Source organism: Terrapene carolina, unplaced genomic scaffold (assembly GCF_002925995.2).
Source record: "Terrapene carolina triunguis isolate 2854851 unplaced genomic scaffold, T_m_triunguis-2.0 Scaffold95, whole genome shotgun sequence".
In the NCBI taxonomy this organism is placed as follows: Eukaryota; Metazoa; Chordata; order Testudines; family Emydidae; genus Terrapene; species Terrapene triunguis.
Window position 1 is genome coordinate 37,008,296 of NW_020664446.1, and position 13,274 is coordinate 37,021,569.

Consider the following 13,274-nt stretch of genomic DNA (forward strand, 5'->3'; position numbering starts at 1 on the left):
GAAAGAAGGCATTTTTGGCACAAAAATCAGCTCATCCACAGACATGAAAACTCAAGGAAGCAGACACTTGATAAAGGAATCCAAAATGCCTTCCCAGAAAAATGTAAGACCCCACAAGTCTAGAACCCAGTCCTGCAGAACTGCCAGGCTGCTTACAGTTCCATACTGTCAACCAGCAAAAGCTGTGACCAGTTTGTGAACCATGTGGACACAGACCCATGGAAAGTCCCACCCCAAAGTGGCTGACAGGCAGCAGCCTGGTGGCTCCTGATTGCCTTCACACCCTATATAAATCTAAGAGGCATTCCAGGAAGTGTCCAGGCAACAGTGTGGATCTTCTGTAGCAGCCATGTACATTTCTTTTCCCTGCTCCTGAACTCCTGGCTTCAACCTTGGCTTGAGTTGGACTTCGCGCCTCCTGAACCAGAGCCTGAAACCTGACTACAAACTCCTCCACTACTAGCCTCAGATTTGCCCCTGATCTGATCTGGGTCCCCATTGCCCTTGTTGGGATCCTGACAATATAATTGCATCAGACAAATCATAACTAGTAGCAAAATAAACAGCAGCTCTTATTAAGAAGCTCTCATATAATACTTCATCAGTGGATCTTTAAGCACTTTACAAATAGGAACATCATTATTGCCATTTTACAGATTGGAAAAGAAAGACACAGAGAGATGAGGTAAAGTTAAATGCTCAAGTTCTCACAGCCAGTCACTGGCAGAATAAGGACTAAATATCGTAAAAGAAGCACAAAATAAGCTATTTTCTTTTGTAAGGCTGTGCCTTCATGCAGCAGAAATTGAAATATAAGTAGTGTGCAGCATCAGCACTTAATGCATAAGAATGGTTAATAAAATTACAATTTATGTGACCTTAAATTGAAATGTGATGGTGTCATTTTTTCAAACCATTCCTTTAAGTATTTATTCCAGCCTTTTGGGGATCATAAAGAATTAAATGTTTACTCATTTATGAAGTATTCTCAGATCTATTCCTGTAAGTAATAAATCTATGAGCAAGCACATAACTGTGTAATTGCATGCAATTGCAAAGCAATTACAATAGTGATACACTGTACATTTTAAATGGGAACAAGTTACTGCTATAAAAAGGCAACAGCTTTACATAAATTGTAAGTGAGGGATAGGACAAACTACAAAGAAAACAAAGATATTGCTATTGTGCTCCTGCATCCTACTGGAAGACCTCTAAAGGTTACTGAGGTATTGTATAACAGAGAAAACGATGTTATCGACTGCAAAGTTTTACTCTTACCTTTACTCTCACAGTGACAGTAGCAAGTCCTGGAGGCATAGTTCCTCCACTATCAAAGGCTTCCACTAGAAAGGTGAAGGTTGCCTCTGTGCCAGAAAATGACTCATAATCCAAGGATTTAAAAAGTGATAATTCTCCTGTGAATTTGTTCAATGAAAAAAACGGCAATGCTTCCTGGGTTCGTATCCGATAGGTAACATTTGAACCAAGGTCAATATCCTTTGCCTACAGCAAAAGAGAATTTACTTGAAAACTAAAACTGAAGAGTCACAAGGAAAAACACCAGCTCACAATTTTTACAGGTCATACATTTGATTTATTTGATATTACTAAGAACATTTGCTTTCTTCGGTGCAATTCATATATTTTTTTTCATAATTTTAATTGTTAATTTTAACAAGATATATTTTTAGTAGGCTTGAGGAAACCAACTTTTTTTCAAAACCAACTCTGCTAGTCAACAGATGCTGCTTTTAAGATATGTTCTACTTGCCTAATTAAGAGATTTGGATTAAAATTTTGGAAGGACATTTGAACTCTTTGGGGCTAAAATAAACTGGCAATATCCATATAGTAGAGCCTCACTGGAGAATGCAAATGTATTTTAGTAATATAATTGACATTTAAAAAAATCTACATGTAAAGTATTTCAATAGTATTCTACTTACGTTTTGATTTTCCATCATTGCTTTTATTAATTAGTAGAAATGTAAGCTCTATGCTTCTAATATTTTTCACTTGCCTGTCCTATGCCAAATATCACATTTTCACAAAGAGAAAAAGGCTTTAAGGAGGTTTGGGTATCACTTCTCCCCTCACATTTTTAATCTCTTATTTTGGTTTTAATGGCAACCAGTTAGATGAGAACAGCCTCACACAATAAGATTAACAAAACATTTTCTTTGATCCAGAGTGCCTTACCTCTATTCGCAGGAAGACTGTGCCGGGTGGTAGATTTTCTGGAACACAGACAGTGTAGGAGGCATTAGTGAACATAGGGCTGTTGTCATCAATATCCAGAACTTTGATTGCCAGAGTTAATGTTGAACGGCGGGGGTCCACAGCTCCATCTGTTGCTTCAACAGTAAGTTCATAATAGTCCCTTGTTTCTCTGTTCAGTTTAACTGCTGTGTAAATGCTACCATTTGATGTGATGCGGAAAATATTGTTGAAGTTTACCAAGCTGTAATGTACTTGGCCATTTACTGCAGCATCTGGGTCTGTAGCCTAAAAGAAAAGAAAAAAGCCATATTGTTTTAAAATACATTTGAAAGGTATGTGGATTAGATTCAGACATGATCAGAGAGCCTTTTATTCGACTTTCTAATATAAAAGAATCCAAAGGACATTGAAGTCAGTGGAAGTCGTTCCATTGATGTCAGTGGTTTGTGGACGAGCTTCAAGTTTCCACTTACACCTGACATGAAAAATTTCATATTGTTACTTTCTATATAGTATTAATTTAGTTTATGAAAACTGTTGGAATAAGTATGGAAGGGATTATCTGGGAAAGTGGGGAAGCTTAGATTTGCCCATGTATATTACATCAAAGCTTGTGATTGTTGTTAAACTTTCTTCATTGGGTCTGATGACTTCTTAATTCTTTTGAACAACACATGTAACAGGCCTTGTTTCACTAGTCACAATGAGTTATTTACAATCAACACTTTCAACATATTACATAAAGATCTAAATTTAGCACCTCTTGTCCTCTTCAACATACTTCTGAGCAAAAAATGTTACTGTTGAAAACTAATTATTTTTGAATACTATTCCTTAGATGCAGCTTTGCAAAATCATGGCATTTACCAGCCGTGGCAAAAATTCTATTAACTTGTTGTAGCAGACAATATTGATGATATGTTTGACCATGGTATAGTACAATTAAACACAAAAAATACATTTTAAAAGGCATTTAAGTTATAGCATTAATCAAAAGAGAGCGGAAGGGCGTATCTAAGTTGCCATAATGCCTTTAACTCAGCCCCTCTTTACCTAGATGTTGCTGCAACCACAAGAGAATGTGTGGACTGTATTGCAAGTCTCTGACTTCAGTTACTGTTAAGGGAATTCACATGCTCAAACTGAGGAAAGAGCATATCAGCCAGACTCTTACCCCATGCTTGCAACTCTTTGAAGCAGTCCACTGGAGCAATGGAGCCATAATGCCTTAGGATTTTCCCAGCTGAGAATTCCTCCAATATGGGGGAGTCCCAATTTGATGTAGAACTGGAATAGCCACATCCTATGCAACCCATCTTCAAGCACCGAGTGTAGAGACATAGCAAGATACTGCTGTGTTGTCGTGATCTCTGACGGACATAACTGCTCTTAATGGCAATGTACTGAATGCTCTAAACTATACCAAGTACTAGGCCAATGAAAAATTGACCTCTGGATCAGAGCCTCTGAGATTTCCCTGCCTTAGCAATGCCCAATAGCACAACTAAGGCCTGGTCTACACTAGGCTTTTATGTCGACTTTAGCGCCGTTATATCGAATTAACCCTGCACCCGTCCACACCAGGAAGCCATTTAGTTCGACAGAAAGCTCTCTTTAAATCGATTTCTGTAATCCTCCCCAACGAGAGGAGTAGCGCTAAATTCGACATGGCCATATCGAATTAGGCTAGGTGTGGATGGAAATCGACGGTAATAGCTCCGGGAGCTATCCCACAGTGCACCACTCTGTTGACGCTCTGGACAGCAGTCCGAGCTCGGATGCTCTGACCAGCCACACCCCCGGGAAAATTTGAATTCATTTTCATTTTCCTGTCAGGGCAGTTTGAATCTCAGTTCCTCTTTGGACATCGAGGGGAGCTCAGCAGCAGTGGCAACTATGCAGAGCTCTCCAGCAGAGATGGCCGTGCAATCCAATAGAAAGAGGGCCCCAGCATGGACTGATCGGGAAGTCTTGGATCTCATCGCAGTGTGGGGCGATGAGTCCGTGCTTTCAGAGCTGCGCTCCAAAAGAAGGAATGCTAAGATCTACGAGAAGATCTCCAAAGCCATGGCAGAGAGAGGCTACAGCCGGGATGCAACGCAGTGCCGCGTGAAAATCAAGGAGCTGAGACAAGGCTACCAAAAAACCAAAGAGGCTAACGGACGCTCCGGATCCCAGCCCCACACATCCCGTTTCTACGAGGCACTGCATTCCATCCTGGGAGCGGCCGCCACCACTACCCCACCCCTGACCGTGGACTCCGAGGATGGGATCATGTCGGACATGACAGCGGACGGGGAAGATGAAGAAGGAGATGAGGAGGACGAGGCAGTCGACAGCGCTGGCACCGCTGATTTCCCCGACAGCCAGGAGCTCTTCATCACCCTTACCGAGATCCCCTACCAACCGTCCCCATCCCTTACCCCGGACACAGAATCAGGGGACGGATCAAGCAGTAAGTGCTGTAAACATGTAAACATTTATTTAAAACAGAACGGTAATATTTATACTATTAACAATGTATATTTATAAAAGTGCTGTAAACTAGTAAAAAAATAATCAGGTACAAAACAGGAATATTTACAAAGGTAACAAATGGGTTTTGCATGATTTCTCTGTCTTAGGCTCTTCTCAATTTAGTCCCAAGTATTTTAAAAAAATTTCACAATGTCCGTTACTACATGATTCCCAGGCCCAAGACGCTCCACTCCAAAGTCTCAGTGCACCTACGCGAAAATCCGGTCAATGTGGCCGGGGATCGACGAGAAATCCTCGTAGGAGAACTCCTCGTAGGTCTCGTGGAGGTAGAGCTCAAGCCTGTTGATCAGGTTCCGGGGTAGGGCGATCTTAGTGGGCCCTCCGTGGTAGCAGACATGTCCCCTCCATGCCACAATCAGGTACTCGGGGATCATGGCCCGACATAGCATGGCGGCATACGGCCCCGGTTTTTGCATGCTTTCCCGCAGCATGCGTTCTCTCTGGGTGTCCGGGATCCTCAGGAGGGTGATGTCGCTCATGACGCCCTGCTTTGAATTAGGGAGGGGACTGTTAGTATTGGGACTTTTACAGCCACGCGGTGGAGGGAGAGGGGCAGCATACAGGGATCTTTCCCTGGGACAGCCGCGAGGGGGTGGGACAGGGGCAGAGTTGATGCTGTCCTGATTGCTGGCAGCAGAGACTGGCATTGCTTTCAATGTGAAAGGAGGCCAGTGCTACTGCTGGAGTTTTAAGCAGCCACAAGTCTCCGGCTTACCATTATTGCCCGCTCCAGAAGTTCAGGTCTCCAGCCACAGTTCTCTGAACACTCCAAGACCTCCGCAAGTCCACAGGCACTGAAGGCGACGGCCGAAAATTCGACCTTGTCCTGAGTGCGCATGTGAGAGGTTCAGTGCATGGTCTTGTTCACAGAGAAAGACTAGGTTCTTTGTATACAATTTCATTTATCTGTCTCAGGAATTCACTCCCTTTTTAAAATTCACACAGACACATCTGCGACTGTCTCCCAACCCAGCCTGTCAGCACACTCCCAGAGGCTAGCGCAGATTAGGCGGAGGAAGAAGAAGACGCGTGAAGACATGTTCACAGAACTAATGGGCTGCTCCCGAGCCCAGGCAGCCCAGCAGACACAGTGGAGGGAGAACTTGTCACAAATGCACCGAGCAGTCATGGAACGGGAGGAGAGGTGGCGTCAGGAGGACCAACAGGCTACTGAAAAGCTGCTTGGACTAATGAGGGAGCAAACGGACACGCTCCGGCGCCTTGTGGATGTTCTGCAAGACCGGAGGCAGGAGGACAGAGCCCCGCTGCAGTCTATCTGTAACCGCCCTCACCCGCCACCAAGTCCCACACCACCCTCACCCAAAGTCCAAAGAAGGAGGGGCGGCAAGGGCCGTTAAAACTTTCAATCAACCCCTGCAGACTGCTCTAGCAGTAGAAGGCTGACATTCCCCAAAATTTCATAAGTCCTTTCCTACCCACCTCACACAAGCCCCCGTCCAAGTTTCACCCCCCACGTTTCATGTCTGGTTCGCAATAAAATGTTTGTTTCTGTTCATTACTGTTTCAGTCAGGTTCTTTTGAGGGAGAGTCTGTCTGGAGGGGGGGAAGGGGCTTGGTAATTGGACAGGACAGTCACCTTTAGCAGGGTACAGAGGCGGTGTCAGGTCCAGCATCAGGACACATAACCAGTGCAGTCACTGGTTACCCTGGTCAGTCTGGGAGGTGCTTTTCATGTTTTGGGGGGGGGGGGGTTGCTCTGTGACTTTGTGGCGGGGGAGGGCAGTTACAGATCTTATGCAGCGGTCCTTATCCTGGCTCACAGATCCACGCAGCAGGGGATCTGTAACCCTACCCCCCCTGCCAGAAAGTCACATAGCCGACACATACACACAGTCCCCCCCAGGAGTGCTGGCAGGCTCCATTGAAATAACCAGTCCACCAGTGCGGAGCCTGTCATTCCGGGAGTTTAGAAGTATCATTTGCATCAGAACACTAAACCCGCCCCCCGCCACAGTCTGCGTCCCCGGTTTAAAATATTCCCGCGAAACAGCAATACAGACAACGGTGTTCATTAAAAAATCGAAATGATTTTATTTTTTGGGAAGGGGAAGGGGGTGAAGGTTGTATGTAACTGGAGAGGATAGTCAAAATGGACTGGGTAAAGAAACGGGGGCAGGTTCAGCTTTTCTGTCCACAAACTGAAAAGTCACTGGTTGCCCTGCTCACTCAGGAACCTAGCTTTCAAAGCCTCCCGGATGCACAGGGCGTCCCGCTGGGATCTTCTAATGGCCCGGCTGTCTGGCTGGACGTAATCAGCAGCCAGGCTATTTGCCTCTAGCTCCCACCCCGCCATAAAGGTCTCCCCCTTGCTCTCACACAGATTGTGGAGCACACAGCAAGCTGCAATAACGATGGGGATATTGGTTTCACTGAGATCACAGCGAGTGAGTAAGCTTCTCCATCTCCCTTTGAGACGGCCAAAAGCACACTCCACCACCATTCTGCACTTGCTCAGACGGTAGTTGAACAGTTCTTTTTCTGTGTCCAGGGCGCCAGTATAGGGCTTCATGAGCCAGGGCATTAGCGGGTAGGCTGGGTCCCCGAGGATGACTGTAGGCATCTCCACATCCCCAAGAGTTATTTTGTGGTCTGGGAAGTAAATACCTTCCTGCAGCCGTCTAAACAGACCAGAGTTCCTGAACACGCGAGCGTCATGAACCTTGCCCGGCCATCCGACGTAGATGTTTGTAAACCGTCCCCGATGGTCCACCAGTGCTTGCAGCACCATTGAAAAGTAGCCCTTTCTATTGATGTACTGGCTGGCCTGGTGGTCCGGTCCCAGGATAGGGATGTGAGTCCCATCTATAGCCCCACCGCAGTTTGGGAATCCCATCGCGGCAAAGCCATCTATGATGACCTGCGCGTTTCCCAGGGTCACTACCTTTGGGAGCAGTACCTTCACGATTGCCTTGGCTACTTGCATGACAACAACCCCCACGGTAGATTTGCCCACACCAAAGTGGTTCGCGACTGACCGGTAGCTGTCCGGCGTTGCAAGCTTCCAGAGGGCTATGGCCACTCGCTTCTGGACAGTGAGGGCTGCTCGCATGCGGGTGTCCTTGCGCTTCAGGGCAGGGGACAGCAACTCACAAAGTTCGAGGAAAGTCCCCTTCCGCATGCGAAAGTTTCGCAGCCACTGGGATTCATCCCAGACCTGAAGCACTATACGGTCCCACCAGTCCGTGCTTGTTTCCCGGTCCCAGAATCGCCGTTCAACAAAATCCACATGCCCCATTGCCAACGTGATGTCCTGGGCGCTGGGGCTCGTGGTTTCTGACAGCTCTGTGCCACTCTCCGACTTCAGGCTCTCACGGCGGTGCCGTAGCCTCCTCGCCCGATTTCTCTGCATCTGCCTCAGGGAAAGGTGTATGATAAGCTGCGAGGTGTTGAGAACGGCCACAAGTGCAGCGATGGTCGCAGCGTGATCCATGATCGCAGTGCTGTGGCGTCCGCGCTGTCACTGACCAGAAAAGTGCGCGAACTGATTTCCCGCCGGCGCTTTCATGGAGGGAGGGAGGGCGTTAGTGACGGACGGATGACGACAAATTTTTTTTACCCAGAAGGCATTGGCGGCTCGACCCAGAATTCCGATGGGCAGCGGGGACTGCGGGAACTGTGGGATAGCTGCCCACAGTGCACCGCTTCCAATATCGACGCTCGCCCCGTTAGTGTGGACTCACAAAGTCGAATTACTGTCCTTAGTGTGTCCTTAGTGTGGACACACACGTTCGACTTTGCAATATCGATTCCACATATTCGATTTAAGTAAAATCGAATTACCCTCGTAGTGTAGACATACCCTAAGAATCTGGGTCTACGTCTTATGAGATGCTCAATCTGAAGAAAAGTATTCAAGAGCCCATTTCTGCTCCTACTAAAAATCAATAGGAAAACTCCAGTTTCATTGCAAGTGTCATAGAATCCAGGCTGCATACAAGAAATGAGTAATGGTGTGTTCAGTGAGGTAACTTATGTGTTTTAATTTATTGTTACAACTCTTAATATTTTAGTAATTTTAAACACTTTCTCCTTGAAGCGTCATTTCATTTTTATAGTTTATTTACTAGTTATGTTCTTTAAACTATATTGGTATTTACATGACCAAGACAGTAACATTGTCATGAAAGGTTTATTCTACATTTGCTGATAGCACTATTTGCAAGCATGTTTTTGTGCATTTCCTTGGCATCATCTGACAAATGTTTAAATATCTTTGAGGTAATTTAAAATAGGATTTAGGATGACTCAGACCATAAAATCCCTAGTGTGCTAGGTTACTGATTTTAGCACTCAAAATAGTTCTTACAGTTACACTGAGGACTGTGAATAATTTTCATTCACATGGTAAACTGAAATCTAGAGAAAACAAAAAAAAATGTACTAGTTTTTAAATGTTGGGTCTGCAAACTTTGCTAGATAAATTTTTCTAAGTTAGGAATTTCAGCGTACGATACAGGAGATATAGATGAATATTCAGGAGAAAGCTGAAATTAGTCCAGATAAGCACCACAAATTCCAGATACTTCAAACTTTATCTAAATTACTCCAGTCTGAAAAATTGCCCTGGAGTGGAATGCAACACAGAATTGGGCATTTTCATTCCAAACAGGCCTGTAACACTATTCCATGAGACTGACTTGGGCTTCTCTTTTTATACTTTACACTTCCACTTCCATCTTAGCAAGCAAAGAAGTGAACCAACATGAAAAAAAATACTTTAAAATAGTAATCCAACGTTTGTGATTATTTGATTTAGTTCAAGTTTTGGGTAACATTATTTTACTCATACTAGTGCATCCAACCCTTACACATGATATTCTAAATATTAGCAAAATAAACTTGCCTACATATAAGTGGTGTCCATTTTATTTTTTATTAGAGGGCATGCAATTCAGATACACCTCTACCCCGATATAACGTGGCCCAATATAAAATGAATTTGGATATAATGCGGTAAAGCAGCACTCCAGGGGGGCAGGGCTGCGCACTCAGGCGGATCAAAGTAAGTTTGATATAACGCGGTTTCACCTATAACGCGGTAATATTTTTTGGCTCCCGAGGACAGCGTTATATCGGGGTAGAGGTGTAATCATCTCATACTGACTGCTAGGGTCTTAACATAGTTTGAGTGTTGGCCTGTTCTCTTTCCTCCCTGTTAATTAAATGAAGTCATAGTGAATAAGGTCATGTAAGGTAAGTGTATTTTGTGAGCAAGGTAGCTTCATTTGTTTACATTTATAAATGATGTTGAGGAAAATAACAAAACATAAAAATTGCTGATTATCAGCACTACTATCAGGAAGTTTTCATGAATGTTTAAAATCCTACCAAAGTGTTCAGTGTGAGACACTATAATGAAACAATTTATCTTCCTAGAAATCAATTAAAAGTTAATTAAAATGGTTAACAAGAAAAAGCACACATTTGCCCCCTTGTACTACATCAATTCAATAAGCAGTAGTGGCTGAAACATTATAATGATCTATCTATAGTTAACACATCTTTGTAATCAGTGTCTTACTACCTGCATCTGATCTGTGTCTACTTAGTTTGCAAGTGCTTCTACTCCCATGTACGTAATTTGGTTTTGTGAAGAAAGATCTCAGTGGTTGAGACACTGGAGAATTACCAGAAAAGGTGATGACATCAGCTAGTTGATGAGAAAACTAAAACTTGGAAACGCAAAATAAATTAAAAAATCTGTTTTGGGATAAGTAAGCATATAGGAAATACAGAATATGGTATTGGGATTTTAGCTGAGATAGTAGCAGCAAGCTGTATTTTCACAGTCTTAATCCATGTCAGATGTGTGTGAGGCTGTGGCATGTGCTCAAATGGCTTTAGTTTAAACCAGAGCCACATGATAGCAATTAAACAGCTGCTAACTGGATTACAATCAGCCCTCATTAAGGTAACAATAGTAATCTGGAAAAAGATTTATTGCTGTAGAAAATTAAACTACTAAATTAAACTGTGTAAAGTTTATTTCTCTCTCTAACAAGGAAATAACATTTTCGAAAGATTACTATATTTTAATGGAGCTCACTTTAAATGACAGCCCAAAATCTTAATATTTGGACCCTGTTTCCTGAGAGCTGTGAATGCTCATTTTGTAAAATCAGTTGTGTATGTCTCTGGACATACACTTATTTTACAAGTTTCACAGGAATATCAATGCTTGGTCCTGATTCTTATCTCATTTATAGCAGCATGCAAATAATCAGATGTTCTGTGAATGAAGTCAATGCAGTTGCACCTATTTAAATTGGTGAGAGATCAAAATAAGGCCCAGTATTAATTTATCATAGTCCCTCTGTGCATTGCTACATACTAGTTCAACAGTCCAAGGTTAAAAAAAAAGTTCTAATAAAATCCTGAAATAGTTCCCCTAATAAAAATTACATATATTTTGTCTAGTAAAATTCCCACTCTATTGATTTTATTATTATCCATATAAAAGATACAAAACCAACTTAATCCAAAATTCATTGACTGAAGTCAATGGACGTAAACCAGGGATAAATACAGACCATCAACACTACTGCTCTATTCTAAATATTATCCAATAACTGGGGAGGGATTATGTGCTGCTCCTCTTGGAGGAGAAGCACACACAGGTGGAGCTCTGGAGGGAGAAAAGGAGGAGTCCTGAGATTCTGGGCTGGTGCATAAATAAAAGTAGCTCAAAGCTCTTCTAAGTTACAGTTGCTCTTCCTGGGCTGCCTAGGGGTAGCACTGCAACTTGGAGGTGCTCAGAATGGTCATAACTTCATATCCCATGACCCTGTCCCCTACACTGGGGTTTGCAAGAGGTCCTGTGTGAGGTAGCCTACAAATGTCTTATGGAGTGCCTGTGCTAGGCAAATTCTCCCCTGGACAGTTAAGAGGTTTTATATCAGTGTACAGGGGTTGTAGTGGGAAGGAGAATCCCTCCTCTGTTCCCTCTCTCTTTTTAATAAATAAATAAATAAAATAATTAAATGCCTTGTATTATCCATGTTGTATTTAGGATCCTAATTTATAATATACTATACATTTAGTAAGCCATCAGTTAAATTATTTGGTGTATAAAAATATGTGTTAACACACTTATGTACAAATATACACCACTGATCATTGAAAGAAGCATTATAATCTCATAAGTAGAAAAATAAGAAAATACTGAAGCTATTTATCTGTGATAACAGCCCTCAGATAAATGGTTTGACAAACTGATACTAAGCAATGATAAAGCAAGTTTAAGCAAGTAACTAGGATACCCGTCTAAATGTTATGGACCAGATCCATACCTGCTGTAAATTGTCATAGTTCTAATTTACATCAGCTGAGGGTCTGGTCCTATAGACTTTAGGTACGTAAGGGTGGGTGAGGCTAACAATTAAATCAACAGTAGGATAATGTGCCAGGGTTCACAGGTCTTTTGGCATTTCCTTGATGTCTGCCACACCTTGCCACAATGACGTCACTAGAAGGAAGCCTTGCTGAGACTGGACACAATATTTTTGTCTGTCTTGTGATCCTGGATGTCTTGTGGCTGTGCAGCTTTGGTCCAGAGCTCTGACCCCAACAACCTGCTAGCAGCCCACAAGCCTCACCCTGATTTTGCTCAACCTGGTTACTCCTTGCAGGCTGACCTAGTATCCTTCCAGCCCCGAACTTGCCCCCAAATCGTCCTACTGCAGGGACCAGTCTCTCTCACTGGACCTTTACAGAGACAGTAAAACACTTCAACCTGATACCTTTCTAGAAGCACACACTCTATTGAACTTACACAGCACTGTGATTTATAATGAATGCAGAGCAAGTTTATTAACAAAAGAGCATGGATTAAGTGATACCAATTAAAATAAAAAGGCAGAGATGGCTACAAAGGCAAATAAAAGTGAAAATATTAATCTAAAAACCTACAACTTAATCTAGCAAGATACAGTCTTAGTTCAAGATAATTTTTCTCTCACCCATAATCTCCTTTCCAGCTTTTACTGACCAGTCTGGCCAGGACCTGGCACCGATATCAAATTGCTTGCTTTCTTTGTCTCCTAAGTGAAGGATAAAAGATAGAAGCTCTCTCTGTTCCTTATATCCCCAAAGGGGTTGCTTTAGTCTTATAAAGCAAGCAGGAAGGCCTCTTGGGGATTCAATCTTGTGTCTGTCTCTGAGGTGCAGGAGCCTTGTTAATATTGTCTCTCAAGTTCAGGATCAGGATAACCACTGCTGGTTTACCCTGATGGCTTTGTTTACTACTAATATGTAAACTGAAATAAACCCACATTCCTTTGTCTAGGAAAGACCTATTTATCACCTTTACCTAAGCTGGACTGTCTGATCTTTACCAAGTTCTAATAATATCCTAGAGAGGGAATTCATAACTTCACATATAATGTTAACACATACATTTTACAATGATATTAGTAACCAGTGTGTTATAAGCTTTCATATGGAATTCTCATGAGGAATATTTTATACAGATATTATTGCAGTAGTGTGTAGGG

The 13,274-nt window shown here is 42.9% G+C and overlaps 1 protein-coding gene across 1 annotated transcript in view; it reads right to left on the minus strand.

Moving 5' to 3' along the window:
* PCDH15 (protocadherin related 15) overlaps positions 1-13,274 on the minus strand; it is an 812,634-nt gene that overhangs the window by 217,399 nt on the left and 581,961 nt on the right. Inside the window, exons 18-19 of the mRNA XM_026651074.1 lie at positions 2,203-2,508; positions 1,282-1,506 (exon numbers count right to left, since the gene is read on the minus strand). Of these exons, the coding sequence (XP_026506859.1) occupies positions 1,282-1,506; positions 2,203-2,508 (531 nt within the window). The remainder of the gene's footprint in view (positions 1-1,281; positions 1,507-2,202; positions 2,509-13,274) is intronic.